This window comes from Pseudorca crassidens, chromosome 1, assembly GCF_039906515.1.
Source record: "Pseudorca crassidens isolate mPseCra1 chromosome 1, mPseCra1.hap1, whole genome shotgun sequence".
In the NCBI taxonomy this organism is placed as follows: Eukaryota; Metazoa; Chordata; class Mammalia; order Artiodactyla; family Delphinidae; genus Pseudorca; species Pseudorca crassidens.
Window position 1 is genome coordinate 41797458 of NC_090296.1, and position 25051 is coordinate 41822508.

Sequence of the window (25051 nt, forward strand, 5' to 3'; positions counted from 1 at the left end):
AACTGAATCCTGCAACATAAAGACAAGACTATACACCAAGACTGAGTGAGATTTATTACAGGAATGCAAGATTGGTTTAACAACTGAAAATCAATATATTACACCATGTTAGTAGATTAAAAAACCAAAACCACATGACTATTTCAATAGATATAGAAGAGGCAAAATCCAACACCCTCCAGGATAAAAAAGTTTAACTAGGAATAGAAGCAGGAATGGTAAAAGACAGACATCAACTTAATGGAGAAAGACTGAATGCTTTCCTCATTAAGATGTCCACTCTTACCTCTTCTATTCAACATTATACTGGAGGTTCTAGCCAGGGCAATTAGGTAAGAAAAAGAAATGAAAGACATCCAGATTGGAAAGGAATGGAAAGGAAGAAGTAAAACTATATCTAATTTGCAGATGACATGATCTCATATACAGAATATCCTAAGAAATCCACTAAAAATCTATTAGAAACAATAAAGCATTTCAGTGAGGTTTCAGGATATAAGATTAACATTAACTAATCAACTGCAGTTTATACTTGAGCAATAAACAACCCAAAAAATTAAGAAAACAATCTACTTATAATATCATCAAAAAGAATAAAATACTTAGGAATAATATTTAATAAAACTGTAAGACTTGTACACTGAAAACTACAAAACAATGTTGACATAAAGAAGATATAAATAAACATGAAGACATGTCATGTAGATGAATGGGAAGAATTAATATTTCTAAGACAGCAACGAAGCCAAATCTAGCCTCTGTATCCCGACACTGAATTGAACCTCGGAGACAAGAGTTTTGGGTGAAGTAGAATAGTTTTATTGCTTTGCCAGGCAAAGGGGGCCACAACGGGTTAGTGTGTTCAAAACTGTGTGTCCCAAACCCGGGGGTGGCGGTGGTGGAGGTGGGGTGAGGAGTTTTATAGTCAAGGGGAGCAGTGTTGCTGGTAAGGATCAGGGTGCCTTGCTGCATTCCTTCAATCCAAAGATTATATGGCATCAGGTGATGATGGGCAAACTGTGACCTTCTCTGGAATGAAGAGTGCTTCATCAAGTAGTTAACACCTTCCATTTGGTGGGGGTTTTAGTTCTGCAGAAGAGCTCAAAGATATTGTTATGTGTATCCCTTGAGCGGGAACCAGGACCCTGCTCCTAAGGCTGCACTATTGCTTCTTGACTGCTCCTCATTTGTCTCTCCATCCTCTCCCTTCCCCGATTAGCAACTGTTTGAACCTGCCCTTTGGAACTCAGGGAAGGGGACACAGAAAGGTTTTTGTGCCCAGGAGCCCCACAGGGTCCTACTCGGTTTCAGCAATATTCCCCAAATTTTATCTACAGATCTAAGGCAATCTCTATCAAAGTCTCAGATGCCTTTTTGAAAAACTTGAAAAGCCAAAACCAATATTTCTATGGTAACACAAAGGTACCAGAATAGTCTAAACAATCTTGAAAAAGAAAAACAAAGTCATAACATTCACACTTTCCAATTTTAAAACCTACTACAAAGCTACTGTAATCAAGACAGTGTAGTACTGGCATAAGGACAGACATATAGATGAATGGAAAAAAGAATAAGAGCCCAGAAATAAACCCTTACATTTGTTTGATTTCTGGCAGGGTGCCAAGAAAAGTCATTGAGGGAAGAATAGCTTTTTCAATAAATTATGCTGAAACCATTGTACATTCATATACAAAAGAATGGATTTGGAATCCTACCTCATAACATATACAAAAATTAACTCCGAGTAGATCATAGACCCAAATGTAAGAGCTAAAACTATAAAACTCTTAGAAGAAAACATAGCAAATCTTTACGATCTTGAATAGGCAGTGTTTATTAGATATGACACCAAAAATACAAGCAACAAAAGAAAAAAATAGATTGAATTTCATCAAAATTAAAACTTTTTTGCTTCAAGGGACATTATCAAGAAAGCTAAAGACAACCTACAGAATGGGAGAAAACTTTTGCTTGTCATATATCTGTCAAGGAACTTGTATCCAGAATATATAAAGAACTCTTAAACTTAACAGTAAGAAGTCAAGTAGCCCAGGTAAAAATGGGCAAAGAAGTTGAACAGACATTTCCCCAAAAACATACACACAGGGCCAAGAAACATATGTAAAGATGAATCATTAGTATTCAGAGAAATGCAGTATCAAAATCATGAAAAGACCCATGACAATGCTATAATGAAAAAGTCAGATAACAACTGTTGGTGAGAATGTAGAGAAATTAGAATCCTCATACACTGCTGGTGAGAATGTAAAATGGTGCAATCATTTTGGAAAAATGTTTGGCAATACCTTGAAGTGTTAAGACATAAAGTTCGTGTGTAACTGAAATTCCAGTCCTAGGTAAACATACCTGACAGAAACGAATTCACATGTCCATATAAAAACTTGTACTTGAATGTTCATAGCAGCATTATTCATAATAGTCAAAAAGTGGCGGCAACCTAAGTATCTATCATTTAATGAATGAATCAACTAAATGTGATATATCCATACAATGGAATATTTTTCAGCAATAAAAAAGAATAAAATACTGATACATGCTACAACATGGATGAATCTTGAAAACATTAAGAGAAAGAAGCCAGATGCAAAAGACAACATACTGTATAATCATATTCGTGTGAAATGTCCAGAATTGGCAAATCCTTAGAGACAGAAAGTAGATTAATGGTTGCTGCGGCTGGAGTAAGGAGTAGATGAGATGGAGAGCAGAATGGAAATGACTATTAATGTGTATGAGGTTTCTTTTGGGGATGTTGTAAATATTCTAAAATTAGATTGTGGTGATGGCTGCAAAGTTCTGAATATACATCGCAGAACTTTACACTTTAAGTGAATGATTTTATGGTATATGAAATACATCTCATTAAAGCTGTTAAAAATATATTTACCAGTAAGAGTCTGATTCCTGTATCCAGATTTCGGTTCCACCATATGTCTGTATTGGAGATCAACAAGTGCACTGATGATACAATGACTGTCTCCAATAAAGCATTTTCTGTATTCTGCCATACCTGCAGTACACAAATTTACCACTTTATTAGGCAGAATTTGATAATCTAAGTAAACTGTTAGAGTAAACAAAATCATAATTAAATTTGGGAATAGTAAAATACTATTAAGTGCATATTAGCATTACCATTCTAAAAGCTCTTGTGAATCCAATGGAGACAGACACAGAGTGGAGTCCTTGTAAGGAACTGTCCAATGAAAGAAATGCTATCATAGCAAAAGGTGACACTAAGGCAAACAAGAAAAGAGACAAATTTAATGAAGGCAAAATAACCCCTTCTACCATATTTTATTTTGGCCTATGAGTATTTTTATGAGCACATTTAAGCAATGAGCTAAAAAAACCAATAAATAAACCAAAACATAAACGAATAAACACTTGTATGCAGTATAACATTATACAAATACAGGAATTCCATAATATTTTTGTACACTTCCTAGATAAAATACAAGTTTATTAATATTTGTCTTCCTACCTAGATTTATCAAAATCCGTCTGACAACACCAATCTTCATGAGCGTTGTTTGCTTCTCTAGGAATAAAGTCACAGTCCGCACATGCTTTGGATAGATAGGGTTCCGGAAAATTCCAAATATATAGACACTTTGAATTTCTTTAAGTATCCATAGTATTATAAATAATATCATCAAAATATAGCCAACAATAGCCTGGGGACTGTTTTTGGAATTCTGTGAGAAACCAGCAAAGTGATGCAACAAACCAGTTTCTAAGAGAGCCAAGACTAATACAATGCTGTAGAAAAGGTATTCCTTCCAAGTAAACTGTTTTTCCAAACCGTTGGGTAAAGCCTTAGATTTGGTTCCAAATCTGTGTCCGGTCACACTGTGTTTGAAGCCAAAAACAATCTCACTTAGGTTAAGACTCAGTAAGAATCCAAGTCCAGTCATGAAAAGAACCACACCAACAGTGCTGGGAATGAAATATGATGTTACAGCTGTTCCAGTAGAAATGATGAACATTATTAACAACCTGCAGAGGGGAAAAAAAAAGATCTGCTTGAAAAGAAAAAATGTTCTTTGAGAATAAATTACATATCACTTTAATATTTAAAATAATTACCGTAGGTGGGTTGACATAGATGAGCCTCCAAGGCCAAACTCTAAAACCTGCTCCATTGCCCATAAGAAAAGTGCATCAGGTGGGGGTAGGGTCCCGAGTGCCCACAGAAAGGGTAAAAATATAAACAAGATGTGTAAAATCTGATTAATTTGTTCTAGAACTGGTATATTTACCATAAACCTACAATAAAAAGAAAATATTTAAATCATACAAAACAATAAATAGAAGATCTTTAAAGGAAAAACAAAACACATACACCTCCCTTTATACCCCACCTCTGCCCTGAAACAAAAGAATATTTACAGGAAGGTCCTAATCCCAAATTGCAAAAGATCAAAAACATAAATTGTGACCACTGTCCTTCCTCTATACCAGCAAGTACTCAATTGTATACAAGTGTAGTACAGGACAAAAATATTTCTCCCTTAAATCTTTAAATTACATTGGCTGCAATTCCACCAATGATTCTATAGAGTTTAAAAATTTTAAATTTAAAATTGCAAGCAACCCTAGGAAAGCCAAAGCCTTCCTGCTGTTCATATCTTAGTAGCTAGCAAAGAGAGTAAGCTCATCTCTTTTTCCTACTCTCTCCTGTACTGTCTTGCTCCCAGGTCCTGGAATTTGAAATCAGTATATTTAAAATCAGAGGTCAGCAACATTAGGTTATGAACATGTCTCTGGGTTAGCCTGGGAATTTAACAAACATATAATATTGTTTCTATTTTGTATAAACAGTGGTATGGATTTGAGAACACAAACTTGTACAACACAGTCTCATAAATTAGTGAAGGCTTCTATCTTAACTGGAGGAACTGGTTTTTGGTACAGCACTTACCAGTTAAACGTAACATTATCAAATTGTTTCAAATAATTTAACAAAAACTTTAAAGCACAGAGGAATAAACATTATCAATATGTTACTAAGTTTTTGGAATAAGGTTAGCCAAACACCTTGCCTGGAAGCCAACAACGCTGTAGTACTTATGGAGTTCCAAAGACAACTTTCAAAAGAGAAAACTAAATCTCAAAACTTATAGCATAATAATTGTACTTGAATATCTGAGCTGCTAGGAATCAAAGTCAAGGAGAAAGCCAACTAATATTTATACACTTAAGTGTATGTTAATAGCCGAGAAGCAAATGCATAGCAACTATGATTATAATAATGGTATAATGTGCTTCCTTACACAGATATCAGGACGATGCCAGCTAATGCACTCTGCTTCATAATGTATGTCCTTCAAATTTTTATAAGCAGAGAGAATTAACGAACACAAGGTTAACAATGTGATGCTAAATTAGAGGATACTTTCTGTAGTGTAGTTTTAAAAAAAAATTCATTTCATTCTGAGAAGAAAACACTCCAGTAACAAAAAAGAAAATCAAACCACACACAATAAGCCATAGGAAGGTCAAGGAAAACATGTAGATTTGTATAGTTTTTTTGTTTTTTGTTTTTTTAAAAGACAACACTTCTCTTGCTAACATATTCAAGGAAAGGATAATTTGTGTAAAAATAATGTATACTTAGGAAATATGTTATCCAAGTTCTATTTTACCCCCCAATCTCTTTTTGTTCTTAAGTAAACAAGCAATAGTACAGAAAAGTGTTTATACACAAGAATAGCACAATATAAGAATACATAATTGAAATAACCAAACATTGTGATTACTTTCCTGTGTGTATGACTCAGGATGATCAAACAGATGATTACTGTGGTTCTTTTATAACAGAAAAATGTTTAAATCCTAAAATTTCTGATAACATTACAGTAATTTTCTAGAGCAAAAAAATCTAAGCCCACAAGAAAAAACTGTTTTTCTAATAACCATAAAAATATTTCAAATTCTGTACACTAAGATCCACATGCCCAGAAAAAGATGTTCCTAATATGTAGTGGCTAAGATGATATAAACATGCATCATTCATTCAAACAGTTCCTGAGAGTCTATGAACTAAGCACTGAAGGTTTCACACTTGTCTTTGATAAAAATGCATAGAAAAAGTCATTTAAAATTATTAATATACAACTGTACTAGGTAGACTAAAGAATGCAGGAAGAGAAAAGATCACTACACTGTAGGGCTTGTCTCTTCAACTTTCACATTCTCTGAAAGAATATTAAGATACAACTTGACATATCTGACAACTCTCCAAATTCGAATAGAGTACACATTTCATACAGTATTTATATGCAGTATCACACCTACTACTGCATAAAGAACATCTTGATTATTATTTTGTTAATAAGAAGATAAAATTTTTCTAAAATTGAAATGGGAGGTTAATTTTTCTATATAAACTTCATATTTTCTTTAAAAATAGGTTCGAGGACTGCCTCTTTTATAGTTGAAAAAATCTTTTTATAATCATTAAACTGTAAACATTAAAACTATATTAAATCCAACTTGAATATAGTAAAAAAAAACATTTTATGCTCTTTTATTGAGAAATGAAAAATGAGTAGTCAAGGTAACCAAATTATAAATTAACTGAGATTTTTAAAAAGATTAAAAGAAACTAGGGCATCATTTAAATGCAAAGATGTTTTATAGCAGGTAATTTCTGATATCAGAAATGGCACAGTGAGATAGTAACTCAATAATTTATATTCTGAAAATAAGAATGTTATAAATAAATCTTTCAAAAGGGGTCAAATGTATACATATACATTTAAACTCAATTTTATTGCTAATTTTTCAAAATCAAGTTTTTAATTGTAATATATTTTATAGTTAGTAAATGGTTGTGGTACTAAGAAATCAATTACAACAGAATTTCCATAAATTAATTCTCCTCTTACAATATTTGATTAGGTGAAGAACTACAAGGGTATTATAGTGTTCTTTGGTCCATAAATGTAGCACAATTAGAAGAGGTTAAGAGTTAAGGAATAGCAGAAATCTAAGAATCGGTCAGTTTCAGTACACAAACTGGCTATATATTTTTAAATGCCTTGTCTTCTTTTGGGCTACCATAACAAAGTACCATAGACTAGGTGGCTCAAACAATAGAAATTTATTTCTCACAATCTGAGATCAGAGTGCCATTACGATTGGGTTCGGATGAGAACTCTTCCCGGCTTGCAGAGAGCCAACTTCTCACTGTATTCTCACATAGTGGAGAAAGAGAGAGAGATGGAACTCTCTGGTGTCTCTTCTTATAAGGGCACCAATTCCATCAGGAACTAGGGCCACCCTGATGACCTAATTACCTCCCAAAGACTCTCTTAAAATATCACTACATTGGGGGTTACGGCTTCAACAGAAGAATTTTGAAGAGACACACACATTCAGCCCGTAACATTCCACCCTGATCTCCCAAATTCATGTTCTTCTTACATGCAAAATACATTCATTCCTTCCCAACAGCGACAAAATTCTTAACTCATTCCAGCATCAACTCTAAAGTCCATCCTGAGGCAAAATCCTCTCCAGCTGTGAACCTGTGAAACCAGAAATGCTTTGTGCTTCCAAAACACAGTGGTGGGACCGGCAAAGGACGGACATTCCCATTCCAAAAGGGAGAAACAGGAAAGAAGGGGTGATAGGTCCCCAAAAAAGTCCAACATCTGGCAAGGCAAATTCCATTAGATTTTAAGGTTGTAGAATAATCCTCTTTTGTTTCATACTCTGCCCTCCAGGCCCCCAGGGCAGCAACATCACTCAAAAAGTTCTAGGTGAGGGTACCACCCCAAGAGCTCTGCAGGGTATTACCAGCCCCAAGGCTTCCAGAAGAGGCTTTCTAGCTTGTTGAAACCTGATAATCTCTGAATCACTTTTCAGATCATTTGGTGCTTAAGAAAAGCGCCATGTTCACCATCAAATAGCTCTAATATCCCTGTCCTGTCAAATTTAATAACTTTAATAGCCTTCATCCATTACATCTTTAGTTCAAACTGGAAGTGTTTCTGCTCTTATAATCCCAGAAACTCTTCACTGAGCGACAGTCCAGCCACACCCCTGGTGTTCCCTTCAGAACATGCTTTCTCATTTTTTGCAATATGTATACACTGAAAATTTCCCAAATCTTCAAGTTCTGGTTCCATTTTGTTTAGCAATTGCTTCTTCAATTCATCTCTCTCCTTTTATATTTTACTATAAGCAGTCAGGAGAAATCAAGCTGTTCATTCAACACTTTGCTTAGAAATCTCCTCGGCTATATATCCAAATGTATCACTCTCAAGTTCTGCCTTTCACAAAATATTAGAAAATGATTCAGCTAAGTTCTTTGCCACTTTATAACTAGGATTGCCCTCTCCTCCAGTTTCCAATAACATGCTCTCACTGCTGTCTTGAGACTTCACCAGAATTACCTTTAATGTCCACATTTCTAGCACACACTTCAAAACTCTTCCAGCCTCTACCCATTACCCAATTCCAAAGCCACTTCTACACTTTTAGGTGTTTGTTATGGGAGCACCCATCTTCTTGGTATCAAAATCTTAGCCAGCTCATAATCAAATAACATAGTCGGGTGACTTAAACAACAGAAATTTATTTCTCACAGACCTGGAGTCTGGAAGTCTGAGATTAGAGTGCTACCATGATCAGGGTATGGTGAAAACTCTCTTGCTGGCTTGAAGACAGCTGCCTTCTTATTTCATCTTCATATGTTGGAGGGAGAAATCAGGCTCTTTAGTGTGTCTTCCTATAAGGGTACTAATCCCATCATAGCAGGGCCCCACCCTCATTATCCTAATTAGCTCCCAAAGACCCCATCTCCAAATATCACCACATTGGGGGTTAGGGATTTAATATATGAATGGGGGTGGTACAAACACTCAGTCCATAAAGTGGTGCCTGTACATTTCTACCTGTGATAGAGAATGCTGCAATCTATAGGAACAGAGAAAAAAATGTCAGATTTAGAAAAGGCAAGCAAAAGAAGTCATCAAATAATTTTGTTTAAAATTGCTATTTTCTATTTTTCTTCCATAGCAAATTGATTTAAAAAAAACAATATTCTATATAATTACTATAACAAAATTAAATAAGTTATTCTATTCATCTTAAATCCACTCAATCTGTGCATTAACATTTATGTGTATAAATTCTCTATTTTCCCTTCACAGGAAAGTTCCATCTCATTTCACAGGTTTCACCCAGGCTATCTTACAGATTCATAGCTCCTTATTTAAAGTAAAACACAGGATTGAAATTTTGCTTATTTATCTTATAAAGGGTTTTCTTTTTACTCTTCAACAAGATTTAATTACTGCTTTAGGATGAATGTTTAACAAAGATTAGTCCTATGAGATTATTCATCAAAACAACCTATCACCCAATGGTTTGGTGACTTTTAATTCATAGATTCTTTTCTTTTAATACTAAGGAGAGTGCTCTTACTATGTATGCTTAAAAATAAAGTTATAAAGTATTTGATAGCTTATTACCTGTGTGCAAGATCTATAGAAACAAAGAAAAAAATATAAAGAGGTCTCATAAGAGGAGTGATTTCATAAGTATCCTGGGTTTGGAAAGTTGCAGTCTCTGTAGCTGTGTTTACAATTAATGAATATTCTCCTATACACAATGTCATCCATCCAAAGAAAAATAGTAGAACAGTGCCTCCTGCACTGCTATAAAGCAGGGTTATTCTATTCGGAAGCAAATACCATGTTCCAAGACCACACACTAAGCCAGCAAGAACAGAATGAAAAACAGTATTGGCTGTATGTTTTTTGCCAGGAATTAGAAATTTGATGGTCTCAGCACCAGCACAACTTGTAAATTCATGTTCATCTTCCTCTGCTAAGATATCTGTGGTCAGCATTCTTTCCACTGTCACCCATCTGCTTCTGGCGTATAAACTTGTGAACTGGATGACAAATGCAGTGAAAAGCATTAGTCCACCTGAAAGTGCTGCTGTATAATAGTCCTCCAGGATGCCTAACTGGTACAAAAGTGTTCCTATTCCACCCAAAACCCATGGCATCAAAAAAAGGATAATCTGATTAACATATATGTAAGGAGGGGCACAATAGCCTAAATTGAGTCGAGGGCCTCCAAGAACAGTCTGTGGAAAGCGCTTCAGAAAGAAGTCCTGTTTGTAATCATTCAGCAGAGGCACATCTGGACTCATCCTTCTCACTCAGGATTATTCTGAAAGTCACATCCTTTTCTGTAACACAGCAGTCTCTAAGAAAAAGAAAAAAAAACTATTTGAAAATATCATACTTAAAACATGAGGGAGAAAAATCCCATATTTCCATTAGTTAGTTCCCTAGTGCAGGATTTGTAACTTCACTTCTCTAGCTCCTTCCCATTGCCTGACACATACTTGGCACAAAACAAATAGTTGCTAAGTACTTTTTTTTTAATTTGGAAAAAAGTCATATTCACTATTAATTTACCTGGAACTTAGATAAACTTGGAATTTCAGATTTTGAGGTCAAAGGAAAGTTCAAAAAGCCAGTACTCTCAACTCAAAGCTACTAGTGGTTTAACCAATCATTTCCCTGAGTGCTTCTGTTGTTTGTTTCTTAACTTTTCTATTACAAGGGTAAGCAAAATTTTTCTATAAAGGGTCAAATAGTAAATATTTTTCTGTTACAATGACTCAACCCAGCTGTTGTTGCAGAAAAGCAGCCATAGATAAGTGGATATTAGTAGCTGTCTTCCAATATAACTTTATAGTATTTATATACAAACAGGCTATGGGCCAGATTAGCCTGTGGGCCATAGTTTGCCAACCCCTGCTCTATAAAATAAGGATATTCTCTATAATTCCTTTGAATTGAAATGGAAATAGAAGTGGAAAGTAGAAATACTAAGTGTGAGTCACATCACTTAACAATTATAGTAAACTTTTCTGATAATTCAAAAAGTCAAACCCTGCTAAAATAGCATTTCAATAAAAAGCCACTGGCAGCTCAACATGCAGTAGGAAGGACAATGAACTGGAAACCAAAGGACTCCAAGAGTCAGATTACATGCTTATTATTAAGCATATTATTACTATGTTACCACATGCAAACCACTTCATGCCTCAATTTTTAGCCTCTCTTTCTCTTGTCAGTTTCCAAAATCTACCAGAACTAGCAAAACATGAAATAATAAAAGGACCCATATATGCTTTAGTCTAGATTATTTTCATTTAAGGGCCATACAAAACTAAGGATCAAATAATATGGATTCCGTTCTCTTCAACTTTCCCTTTTCCTGTTTCTGAAAAACAGTTGCCTGTTAACAAGATCAGCTAGTGAAGCATTACCTCAGGGGTCATATACTAAGTTAGAAATGAAAAATTAAGTTTAAAGCCATCTTCATAAGGACAGACATATAGACCAATAGAATAGAATAAAGCGTCCAGAAATAAACCCTCACATATACAGTCAAATATTTGACAAGGGTGCCAAGATCATTCAATGAGGAAAGAACAGTCTGCAAAAAATGGTGCTGGGAAAACTGGGTGTCCACATGCAAAAGGATGAAGTTAGATCCTTACCTAACACCATATACAAAAGGTAACTCAAAATGGATCAAGAGCTTTAAAGTATAAGACCTAAAACAACAACATTCTTAAAAGAAAACATAGGACAAAGCTTCTGATATTGGATTTGGCAATGATTTCTTGGGTATGACACCAAAGGTACAGGTAACAAAAGAAAGAGACAAAATGGACTTCACAAAAATTAAATCATGTGCATCAAAAGACACTATCAACAGAGTGAAAAGACAATTGACAGAATGGGAGAAAAAAATAAGTTGTGAATATCCAGGATATATAAAGACCTCCTAAAACTCAACAACAGAAAAACAATCTAATTCAAAAACTGGCAAAGAACTTGAACAGACATTTCTCTAAAGAAGATATATAAATGGCAATAAGTACATGAAAAGATGCTCAACATCACTAATCATTAGGGAAATGCAAATCAGAATATAATGAGATAACACTTCATGTTCATTAGGATAGCTACTATCAAAAAAAAAAAAAAAAAAAAACCCAGAAAATAAGTGTTGCCAAGGATGTGGAAAAATTGGAACCCTGTGCACTGATGGTAGGAAGGTAAAACGGTACAGTTGCTGTGGAAAACAGTATGGTAGTTCCTCAAAACATTAAAAATTGAATTACCATATGATCTAAGAATTCCACTTCTTGATATATACTACAAAGAATTGAAAGCAGGGTCTCAAAGAAATAATTTGTATACTCACGTTTACAGCAGCATTATTCACAATAATTAAAAGGTGGAAGCAAACCAAGTGTTCATCAAAGGATGAATAAATAAGCAAAATTTAGTATATACACACAATGGAATATTATTCACCCTTAAAAAGAAAGGAAATCCTGCAAATTGCTATATCATGGGTGAAACTTTAGGACATTATGCGTGGTGAAATAAGCCAGTCACAATAAGACAAATACTATATAAATCTACAAGGTACTTAGAGTAGTCAAAATCACAGACAGAAAGCAGAATAGTGGTTGCCATGGGCTGAGGGGAGAGGAGAATGGGTCGTTACTGTTTAATTGGTATAGAGTTTTACAAGATGAAAAGAATCACGGAGAGAGACAGTGATGATGCCTGCACAACAATGTGAATGCATTGAGTATCACTGAACTGTACACTTAGAAATGGTCAAGATGGTAAATTTTATGCTCTGTGTATTTTACCACACACAAAAAATTTAAAGCCATCTTAAAGTAACCTTTCTTCCTATCAGTTTAGAAGAGTCTTTCTGCAAGTCACTTCTACCCAACCAACATCAGCCATGGAGGGAGCTTTTGGGTATCACAAAAGGTTTTTTGGTCATCACTAAGAATTACTACCTTAGAGCACCTCTTGCTATACTTTTGGGAAATTCTTTATACTGTAAATGTTTATCATCTTATATCTTCCAGCTACTAGCCTTAGCTCTATATAGAAAGTCATAGCTTTTACTCACATGACAGCCCTGCAAGTACTCACAAAATAACAGAACCACAGGGCCAGATGGAACCTTAATGGTTGATCGTTTAATCTCAGGAAATGAAAAGATTGCCTTCCTCCCCTCTGAATGAGCATATCTCCTGTACCGATGTCAGGGATGTCAGTGTATTGTACTGATATGCTTGTTCAGTACAAGCCATAGGTAAGTAAGGACATGCTCCTATGAGTGTGGGTAAAGATTCTGATTTCAATTATCTATGGATGATACTATCAGACAGGAAATTGAGCTTGGATGGCTGGCCTGAGCATTTTGAAGAATCTAGATGTACCTGAAATTTCCCCAGGGAGTTAGGTAAAAGCTGACCCCTCCTTTTCCACTGAGGCAAGTGAGGAACAAGGTGAGATGGCTCGCTGGGAAAGGAAGCCAGAAATCGAAGATATCTTATAAACTAGATTATCTAGCTGCATGTTACTATCCATATTCATTAACCTTTTAGTACTTCTGAGTCTTTTGTAAATTTAGTTTAAATGTTCACCCATTTGATGGAATACTCTGTGATTAGATTCCAAACAGTGGAATATTCTCAAGATCTACTGTTGATTTGGAAACATGGAAAGATGCCCACAATATACTGCAAAGTACAATAAACACACTGATGATCCCATTTGTATAAAAAAAAAAATAGTACACACACTTGTCCGTATACATGGTTATTCGGTGTGTATAAGTGTAAAAAATTTCAAAAGTCATACTCACTAGGCTGTGTTTGTGTGTATTTTACATATAACATTTTGACACCTCTTTAAAGTACCAAATATCCTCTAGAACTCTCAACCCATGCCCTGTAAACACATCCTGTGGCCTTCTGGCCGTCTGCTCATACCCTTTCCTTTGCCCAGGATGTCTTCTCCTTCCTTCCATAATTACTAATCTTAGTCAACTTTCAAGATTCAGTTTAATCCATACTGAAAATTTTGCAGAGCACTTAGACCAAACTATGCCTCTCTCCTATCTGTGTATCAAAAACATTGCTTGTTCATAGTACTCATCTTGTAACATGTATCAACAGAGGGCATTTCTTGTATTGTTCACCTCTTTACATGTTATCTTTTCAAATGTTTTTCTATTCTCTGCTATTAAGTTATTTGTGGGTAAGGGCCAAATCTTGAGATACTTCTGGTTCTCCATAATATTTAGTAAAATACTGTACCTTGGCACAGAAAGGCATGTATTTAGTACATTACTGGCATACCTTAAGTAAGATGATTAAAGTTGGAGAACATTAAATATTGTTGTTAAAAGGGAAGTTGGATGTTATTTACTGTTTTTGAAAACTTCTTCCAGCATATCCTGCCTCATTCAAAACAGTAAATCCATAAACTCTTTATTCCCAGTTTTTAAATGTTTGGAAAGTATCTTCATTTATTTTTCTTATGGACTAAATAATGGCGTCTAATGATAGTACTATTGGCTCAGAGAAGATTTTGCCTAGAGCAGTATAGTATCCCAGTAATACTGGAGCAGGATGGGCCTGAGGGAGAAACATGGCTGGGTTTCTCCCATGGAGAAGGAAATGGCTAGAGGATTTTAACATGTCAGAAGTCCAATTTTAATTTGCTCCTTGTCTTATGCTACACTTTAATCTCCTTCATTACCAGGAAGGAGCAACTAGCTCTTACTGGGAGAGAAAAACAGGAAGAACGGCAGACACAAGAGGCAAAATAAGGCAGGAGCGATAATAAAGTGAGGGCAGATGAAAAAGTATGAAGGGTATAAGTTCCCTCAAGAAGCCTTTAGGAGAATGGGGGAGGACACTGGGATGGCGATTTATTTTAATGGAATATAAAAAGAAAGGCTGAAGGATACAGGATTGTTTGCCCTACAGAATGTTTTTTGAAAAGGTGTCTGTGGTCAAAGAAGTTTGAGAAACTATATACCAGATTGCAATCTTGAAGAGTCATAATGGATATCAGCAGACTAAAGACTCTGAGACATCTTCAAGTTAAAAAAAATACCACTGCAAATCTGCTTAAAATATGTCATTTGAGATTTCCAAACTTACTTGTCCTTGGAACCCATTTTTCCCTTGATATCTAATAACAGATCATGTGTGCAGTGTTTTATGGAAACTGCTTTCAGAAATATCGGCCTGGGCTTCAATCACAACCTTAAAGATTTAGGTAGGTGAAGTAGAGTTAAAAAGATATACCAGTTAAGGAGGAATGTCATGAACAAAGGTACACGAGAAAAAAAATTATGGAAATTTGATAGCAAGTACATCAGGTTGTTTTTTCTAGTATTTTAAGGATAAAAGAGGATTACATGACAGATATTGTAAATTCATTTAGGCAAAAATTATGATAAATTGGTACTGTTTGACTTAAACTTTAATTACAGATCCTGGAATACTTCAAAAATATTTTATTTGTATGAAATGACAGTTACATTTCTATAGAGAGATCTTCTAAGTCCTAATCTGGATTAGTAGCGTGAAAAAATAAAATCAGAATAATTAAAACTAACTCCCTGGGGCTTCCCTGGTGGCGCAGTGGTTGAGAGTCCGCCTGCCGATGCAGGGGACACGGGTTCGTGCCCTGGTCCGGGAAGATCCCGCATGCCGCGGAGCGGCTGGGTCCGTGAGCCATGGCCGCTGAGCCTGCGCGTCCGGAGCCTGTGCTCCGCAACGGGAGAAGCCACAGCAGTGAGAGGCCCGCATACCACAAAAAAAAACAAAAACAAAAACTAACTCCCTGAATGAGAATTTGGCATATGCTCTGAAAGACTGTTAAAGACAGATTGATGCATTTATATGGCTGCTACCTCCAACATGTTAAAATGAAAAATGGCTCAAGGCTTAGGGAAAAAAATGTTAAAGCTGTGAAAAGAGAAGTTAAGGGATAAAGGTGGCATCACAATAATCATTTAGGCCATATGCTTTCTTCATATGCTACTCTGAAAGCAGGCCAACAAAATAGCCATAGAAATGTTACTTTTTTTGGAATTTGAGCCACATTTCTTACCCATTATCCAAAAGGGTAGGAAACAGAGATCAATTTAGCAATGACCTAGAAAGGAGTACTTAGTTACCAAAACTTTAACTCAGTAACCATGCAATATATCAGACTGAAAATCCCTTAAAACAAAGAAAGAGATAACAAAAAGTGGCAGTTTTGGGGGATTATACTGAATTTATAGTTCTCTAAATTTGGCAAAAAGAATTCCTAGAAATAGAAGTTTTAGCAATTGCCTGATTTTGGTTAGCAAAGGTTACTTTTTTTTTTTTAATCTAGCATATTGTTTTTATTGTTGGTTGATTTCATTCATTGAATCCACACATTTATTTTCTGTTCTATTACATTAGATTTTTTTTTTACGGCAAGGACACTTAACATATGATCTACCCTCTAAAATTTTCAAATGTACAATACAGTATTGTTAACTAACAACACAATGTTGTACAGTAGATCTCTAGAACTTATTTATCTTGTATAACTAAAACTTGTTAAACAGCAACTCTCCATTTATTCCTCCCCCAAGTGCCTGGCACATCATTCTACTCCCTGTTTCTAGGACTTGGATGATTTTAGATACCTCATGCAAGTGGAATCATGCAGTATTTGTCCTTCCATGATTGTCTTATTTCATTTACCATGTCTTAGGCTCATCCATGTTGTCACATATGGCAGGATTTCTTTCCTTTTCAGGGCTTACTAATATTCCATTTTATGTATATACTACATTTTCTTTATCCATTCATCAGCTGATGGACATTTGGTTTGCTTCCACTTTTTGGCTATTATGAATAATGCTTCAGTAAACATGAAAGTGCAAATATGTTGAAAGACCTTGCTTTCAATTCTTTTGGATAAATACCCAGAAGCAGAATTGCTGGATCACATGGCAGTTTTATTTTTAATTTTTGAGGATTCCCCATACTGTTTTCAGTAGCACTGTCCTACTTCTGTGTGATGTACCATTTTGTATTCCCACCAACAGTAGGAAGCTTCCAATTTCTCCACATCCTCCCCAACACTTGTTATCTTTTGTTTTTTTATAACAGCTATCCTAACAGGTGTGAGGTGATATTGAATCCACACATATTTACTGAGCACTTCTGCACTGTACCTCAACTATAGTTTTGTTGTACTTTCAGGAAACTTATTATGTTTTAATATACTTGTCAAATTTTACTAAATCTGGCAAGATATGAAACAACTTAATTCTCAGTTACTCTGGATAGAAATCATCTGTCATCACCAGAACACATATGTGTATTTTTTAGATAGCCAAGTACTAACTGTTGAGGGTACTAATAGGAATCTACAGATGCAAAGATAGTTACCCCTGTAATTATGAAAATACTCTATGGAATCTGAACCAAATGCTATGCCATGGATTAACAGCTAGATTCTTGAAGAGTCTTTTGAAAGACATCTGGTGCTTAAAGATGAAAAATACATTTCGTGCTTTAGTTTATCGATTATGTAGTAAGCACACTCCTCCCTTACCAGTAAAAGGAAAATCTACCCAAGTGCCTAAAAAGAACAAGGACGTTAACATCTCTTTGGCTATACAAAATGGTAATTTTTTAAATTCCAGATTTTGAAGGGTCTTTCAATTTAAGAGTTTTCTGTAAATTCACAGGAATTGGTATGTAGGGAAAACTCTGACTGGATGGGAGGGGTGATTAGATAGCTCAAAGGATCTATTTATTGCAGATTATGTATTGGCAAAGCTTCCCAGGTGGAATGATGAGTTGTTGGTTCTATGATTCACACTTCCCAAATGTACAACACTAGAACATGAACTGATAGCATTCCATTACTTACAGAAAACTAAGATGGTAGGAAATAGCCAAAGGTCACATCAGAGCATCATAAATGTGCAGCACTGCCAGTAATACTTCTGCTCCTATCCCAATCTACCCTTCCCACACCTCACACATCTCAGCCATTATAAATTCAAATGGATTAATAAGCTCTTCCTTCAAAATCAAGTATCAGGCAAATGAAGTCTACCACTCACATGAATTACCAGAAATAAATCAATATATTTTACAGAAAGTAAAATTGAGAACCTGTGATATTAAGTGACTGAACCAACACATAATGTCAGCTGGAAGAATACAGAGTTTTTCAATCACACCAAGCTACTGCCATATGAAAGGAAAGTTTCTTTCGTGAATTAAGAAATAGAAGGACAAATCTGGAAAAAGGGTTTTCCGAGGAAGGTGGACCTAAGAGAAATCTACAAATGTCAAAATAGGAAGCTTTTGTTAGCTAAGCCAGCATGGCCATGGCAGGTAGGACTGCTTGATAAGACATAAACACAAGTGGGGAAAGCGTCTAAAAGAAAAGGTTCTCACCATGAAGAAAGTGAAAACAACTCACAGAATGGGAGAAAATTATTGCAAAAAATATATATGTTAAGGGACTTATAACTAGAATATAGAAAAATCTCTTACAACTTAATAATGAAAAAACAAATAATTTAAAAATGGGCAAAGGATCTGAATTTCTCCAAAGATAATATACCAATGGCCAGTATAAGCACACAAAATGATGCTCAACAACATTACTCATTGGGGAAATGCAAACCAAAACCACAATGAGATATCACTTCAAATCCACTTGACTGGCCATCAGAAAGACGGACAATAACAAGTACTGCTGAGTTTATGGAGAAATCAGAACCCTCAAGTGATAATGTAAAATACTGCAGCTGCTTTGGAAACAGTCTAGCAGTTCCTCAAAAGGCTAAACATAGAGTTACCCTATGACCTAACAATTTCATTCCTAGGTATTTACCCAAGAGAAATGAAAACATAAGTCTACACAAAAATTTGTACATGAACATTCATAGCAGAAATATTATTAATAGCCAAAAAATGGAAACAACATAAACGGCCATCAACAGATGAAATAAAATGTAATATATCCATACAATAGAATAGTAATAGACTATAAATGACATTGAAATACTGATGCATGCCGCAACATGAATGAACCCTGAAAACAGAATGCTAAGTGGAAGAAGCCAATCACAAGAGGCCACATATTGTATAATTCCATTTATATGAATTGTCCAGGACCAGCAAATCTATAAAGACAGAAAACAGATTAGGGTATGCCTGGGCTGGTGGATATAGTGAGGACTGGGGGCAGGGAGAGTGACTGCTAAAGGGTACAGTGCTTCTTTTGGGAGTGATGAACATGTTTGAAAATTGAATTGTATGGAATGTGAATTTTTATCTCAATAAAGTTCTTACAGAAGAAAAAGAAACAGAAAAGATCCCCAACGTGGTATTTTCTGTGGCAGTTAATAACTAGCAGGCATCTCTTTAAGTAGGAAATTTTAAAGCAATGGTCAGGTGCCCAAACAGTTAAATTACTAAAATGGCAACGTGTGAACTGGCTTTGGATGCTATGATAACGGTTTGGAAATTTGGCACAGGTGGTAGTAGACACTCAATAATATAAAGGATGGTCTTTGCCCTAAATGCAGAAATGAGCTAACAAAGGAAAAATCCACCTAATATTATACAGCTGAATAAGAGAGAAAATCAGTTCAGAGGTCTGATAAGTGACTTCTGATGGAGTAGACTTCATTGAAGTAAATGTTGGCCCTTGATAAACAGCGGGCTGTGGAGAGAGGATGCAGATCAGTGGGGAAAGAGTTGTTCCTGTTCAGGGGTCCATGATTTGACCACTATGGGGCAAAAGGGGAGATAAAAGAGAGAATGAACACAGTAGTAAGGGGCATAGTGTGCAAACTTTATTGGGATAACAAAGCCATCCCTAAACTAAGACTGAAAGGGCCATTTTCCATTTCGCAAGTGTCTCTTAGAAATAAAATGCTAAAACTCAACGGGCTAACGCTGCCTTACGAAAGAAAATTAAAATCACACCAGATTGATGCCTCTAGCGACTGAGCTCATCTCACGTCTTAAAAAGTGCAATAATCACTCTGCACAGCCTTGGAAATTAAGGCTACCAAGAAGTTCCCAGGTGGGTGTCGGGAATCTAACGTACCTCGAGTCACCTGAAGGAAGAGGCGACGCGAAGGCATCCGGGGGACTGCGTTTTTGCAGGTAAACCCGTATAGGGCGCTCCCGCCGGGAGGCTGCCTGCGGTCCGAACGCGGAGGCAGAAGAGCTGTGGCGGCCGGGGCAACCAGCTTATCGCGGTGACGTCTCGACCCGCTCCCCGTTTCCATGGCTAACGTCAACTCCGGCGGGCGCCACCCGGCGCGGAACGGAGCTCGCGTGCTCTGGGGAGGGCCGGGCGCTCCGCTCGCCCCGCCCCTTAGCCTGAGGTCGCGTCTGGGCGTCCAGCCTCCGGCCCACCAGGCGAGGCTGAGCGCAGGGAGAGGCGCGCTTCGTCCGCTCCCAGGCCCGGGCCAACGCTCGCCTGGCCGAAAACCTTGGGAGTCGCTTGGGTTCCAGCCTCGCCTTGGGCCCAGATGCGGCGCCAGGGTTCGCAGCGTCAGGGTTCACAGCGTCAGCCCTGAACTTTCACCCGCGTCGCGCCCTTACGCAAGAGCGTCGTTGCCCTGGTGACGTAACGTTCCTCTGGGGTAGTGCTCTCTGGTGGATAGAGGCGCGGCCGCCATTTTTAGAGCGTGAGGTGCCCAGTGATCCGACTGACGAGTCCCGGCGTAGTGCGACTCCAGCCGCTCAGGGTTCTGCGACGTACATTAACCACAGCCGCACTTTGGCCGTCACCACCCAACACACCGACGGTAATAAATGCTTTTAAGTGATACTTCATACATATACGTGTTCGCTGTCGCCTCTTTATTGCATTTTCCCCCCCATGATTGGATTTGTGACTGTATTTTAAATACTAGGAACCAAAATACCCATAAGTGAAACATGCCACTAAAGTATCTGTTTATTAATAAAATAAGGCAAAGTTACCGTGTTCCATCAAAAACAAAACAAAACAAACTGGCAGACTATTATTGTGGTATTAATTTCAGGGCCGGGAATCTTTACAGGGTGCCCGCGAAGTCCCCAGTTTTGCTAGTTTAAAAATTAAACGCATGCCCATCACCCACTCCCTCCATTTTCCACCAAGTTTCATTGCTTCTCCAACTTCTGGACACCTTCCAAGTTGCCAGTTGGGAGCCCAGGAGGCGGCCCCTGAGATCTTTAAATTGGTCTCTGACGATTTAGAGGTACGTGTACCGGAACGTTGAAGCCAATTTGTCGGTATCAAGGTACCCGAGTTTTCCCACGTGATTGATAACCTAGCAGTTCTGCATACACGAGACTTCTGATTGGCTTGAGGACCGTCTTTAGATAAGGATCTCCTTATCTAAAAACTATGAATGCGCCCTTTTTTGTTTCTTTTGTGGCTTTACTGAAAATGATGTCTTAGTTCTTAAGCACTTAGGTTTTCAGGCCATAATGGGGAAAACCTTTTGGTATTAATCAAAAGAAAGCCAAGGCTTATAAAAAAAAGAAGATATAAATCTACCTAGAGGAAAAATGTAGTTTGTTGAAAGCATATGCAAGAAAACCCTGGGCGCCATCCATGACAATGAGGTACATATATACTTGCTTTCGACGATACAATTTGCAGATAGGACTTTTCCTAGTTTGATGTGAAGAGGAAGTGTGTATTTGGTCCATCCCTAATGTTTTCCAGTCTTTTGGGGAACCTCAGTCATCATGGGTCACGGTACCACATTAAGCATCTTTGAAGCATCAGCTACCGCTAGGAAGTCAATATAGAGTGGTTAAGAGTAGAAGCTCTGGGGTCTGGAAGCCTGAGTTAGAACTACTGGGGCCTGGGCAGGCCACCCCAAAATATTCCACAGTGGCATATTGATTATTTTGAATTAAAGTTACTTAAGGAATAGCGGATGCAAGAGGGTCCTTTGAACCTCCTTTCAGTTTCCCTGAAACCAAGGAGCTCCTATGTGAAAGTTACCCTCTCTGTACCCTCCCAGTATTCTACATTTTTAAAAAAGTTGAAATCACAATATTGGAATTGAATGCCAAGATTTGGATATTAGTGGCTGCAAAGAAAAGCATCAGGAGAGAAGACGAAAGGGACTATAAAATGATTGATTTCTTACATGGCTTGTTGAAATTCATCTCATTGCATTTATATCACAGATCGTGATATGCATGTAAATGTATACAAAGGCCAAGTGAATGGGCATGTGATGGGTAGAAATTTTAGTATGTTCCAGCATATTCACAGGCACTTGAGTTGGGTGACATTGGGTTATGAGGATATTAAAGACAGGGAGTGACCACTTGTTAATTGTAAAGTTTCATACTGAAGCTTCCTTTATTATAGAAAATATCTCATACCACACAAACATTCATAAGTAGAACAAATAATGTATAATATAATCATAGCTTTGCCATTAATTGGTTTTAAGCTTTGTTATAAAAGACAATATATTTTAAATTACAGTTCTGAAAATCTTACAGTAATTCCTGTAGGGTGAAAGGATAGAGTTTCTCAGGTTTTGATTTTGATGAAGAAATTTGAATTTTATTGTGTAGCTTTTAAATTTAATTATTTCACATCAGTAACTCCATAGATTAGATTTTTAATTCTAGAGGTGGTTCAATTAATATTGTTTTAGAAAGTTATCACCACTGGAACTTACTTTACATAGTCATTTAAAAAGGAACACAAAATTATTAGTAGCCTGGAAATCACTAAATTGCAGTATTTAAAAGGCTAAAGTTTCATTTTTTAAAGTTATGTTACATTTTGTAAAAGTTTGTGAATATAACTTCACTGAAAGATCAAATTTTAAGCGTAACCAAACTCTGTAAATATCCCCAGGCATATTTACAATTTCACTCTTTACAAAAATTAAGTTACATGCAGATCTGAATTAATAACAATGATTCCCCTTTATTTTGGCATATATAAATAAGAGTTGACTCTGCAGATTTCATAGTCTTTATCCCCAGTGTCCTGTATTAAGTTTGGAACATCAGTTAACCTCTTCTGTTGACAATGTTACCAAGAAAAAGATGTCTTATTATTAGTAACATTAATTTCTAATGCTAGAACTGAAGTTAGTAACCTCAAGTTGGTGTCCTTTTCCTGGCATTTGCCTGCTAACTTCTTTGTTTATAAGTGTACCAATTGTTTAGAATTGTGTGAACATTATTTTCACTTTCCTATGGAATGAATATATAAGGAAATGCAGTAAACAGTTTGCCTGATAAAATTTCTGTTTGAAGTTGTAATTAAATAAGAATGTGGCGGTGGGGGAGGGTTAGGTGTAATTTGCCTAAAGGTAGAAGAAAGCTTATATACCCTCTCATAATGTCTCCAGACTCATGATACTATTGCTGTTGAATGGAAAAGTCCACACTGGTTAGAATTACTTCCTAGAGCTTGCATTGTGATGCCCTCTTCAGGTTAATATATTTAAAAACATGAAAATTGGAGATTACTCACAGATAAATAATTTAGGGGATATGAAACCACATTTGGCAAGTAAAATTATACAAAAAATATAAATAACAACAACAATATCAACAATAACCAGCTTTGGTGGGATAGCAGTTTAGAGGTACGTTTTGAAACTTAGCTTGGCTCCATCTAGAAATTTTAAATGCAATTCTCTTTGACAGAGAAATTTTATCTCTAGAAACATACCTTACAGATACCCTCCTTTACAGATATCTCACCTAAGTAGGTAGCAATATTTGTACAAAAATGTACTTAAAACATTTGCAATAGCAAAATGCAAAACATTCTTAAATAGGGAACAGTTTTAAATAAATTAATTTAAAAAGGAGGTACGCCTACATGTACTGCTATGCAAGCATGTCCAACTTAAGTATGAAATTTTTAAATTACACTACAGTTTGTATAGTATGATCTTATGTAAAAACTAGATGTATGCATGAGTGTGGTTTGTATAAACTTATCTTTAATGGACACATAGGAAACTATGATATAATTCAACCTCTGAAGAGGTAAACTGGGGGTTTTTTTGGTTTTTTTTTTTTGCGGTATGCGGGCCTCTCACGGTTGTGGCCTCTCCCGTTGCGGAGCACAGGCTCCGGACGCGCAGGCTCAGCGGCCACGGCTCACGGGCCTAGCCGCTCCGCGGCATGTGAGATCTTCCCGGACCGGGGCATGAACCCGTGTCCCCCTGCATCCGCAGGCGGACTCTCAACTACTGCACCACTAGGGAAGCCCATCTGGGGTTTTATAGGAAGGGGACTTTTACTTTTTACCTTTACTCTTACACTGGTAATTTATTTTTAGCAATCAATATGTATTGCGTTTATAATCTTTAAATCGTAAAATAGCCAACAAACAAAAATAAGTTGACAATCAAAAACACCCCCGCTACCCTTCCCCAAACTCCACCAAGCTGCTGTATAACCAGAAAACTGGCACAGTGGATTTTTGTTTTTATAATAATACTTGTAATCCAGAAAATAATTTGAAAAATGTAGTTGCTAGCTTCTGTGAATAAATGATTACAGTATTGATGCTTTCATAGGGAGAAAAATGCTATTTTTTAGTGTTATATTACAGTTAAAAGTTACAATAAGTCATTTGGTATACTGGTAAGTTTTGAGCTCTGATCATCAGAGACTGCTTAAAATCTTGACCACTTCAGAGTTACATCGATAGGAATCCTTAAAGTTAGTTCATTTTATGCTAAATGAGAACATTTACTGAATTTATGTATACATTCTCAAAATTATTAGGGTTTCTTTCTAATGTTGGGTATAAAATCCTAATTTTAGTATATGTGTAAAATATACACAGATTAGTGTATTCATACACATATATACATATCAAAAGTATCTGTTATATATAACATATAAAATAAAATACATGATAATCCTGTTTTATTGAACCAACAATGACTAGGTATTAATGGAAAAAATTTTCATACGTGGTTTGTCTTTAGCAATATAATTTTAAAGCACAACAATTTTTAATAAAATTTATGCTAGTAATTTAAAAAAAATTTGCCAGAGGTGCTTTTTAGGCTCTTGGTTTAAACGAAAACCAGTGTATAGAAATGAATATCGGAACAATCATTAATCCTACTG

The 25051-nt window shown here is 36.3% G+C and overlaps 2 protein-coding genes across 8 annotated transcripts in view; one reads left to right on the forward strand and one right to left on the reverse strand.

Annotated features, from left to right (window-relative positions):
* The window catches only part of PCNX4 (pecanex 4), a 42570-nt gene extending 22076 nt beyond the window's left edge, over positions 1-20494 (reverse strand). Inside the window, exons 1-6 of one of the 6 annotated variants that reach the window (XM_067734365.1) lie at positions 20022-20494; positions 9507-10251; positions 4111-4290; positions 3506-4020; positions 3157-3257; positions 2909-3031 (exon numbers count right to left, since the gene is read on the reverse strand). In XM_067734365.1, the coding sequence (XP_067590466.1) occupies positions 2909-3031; positions 3157-3257; positions 3506-4020; positions 4111-4290; positions 9507-10195 (1608 nt within the window). In that variant the 5' untranslated portion in view covers positions 10196-10251; positions 20022-20494. Of the gene's footprint in view, positions 1-2908; positions 3032-3156; positions 3258-3505; positions 4021-4110; positions 4291-8655; positions 10252-20021 lie in introns of those variants that run through there. The other 5 variants (XM_067734392.1, XM_067734374.1, XM_067734403.1 and 2 more) reach the window with 5 other exon arrangements.
* RTN1 (reticulon 1) overlaps positions 20352-25051 on the forward strand; it is a 411168-nt gene continuing 406468 nt past the window's right edge. Inside the window, exon 1 of one of the 2 annotated variants that reach the window (XM_067734448.1) lies at positions 20352-20730. The gene's annotated coding sequence lies outside the window, so the exon portion shown is untranslated. The remainder of the gene's footprint in view (positions 20731-25051) is intronic. The other variant, XM_067734437.1, reaches the window with a different exon arrangement.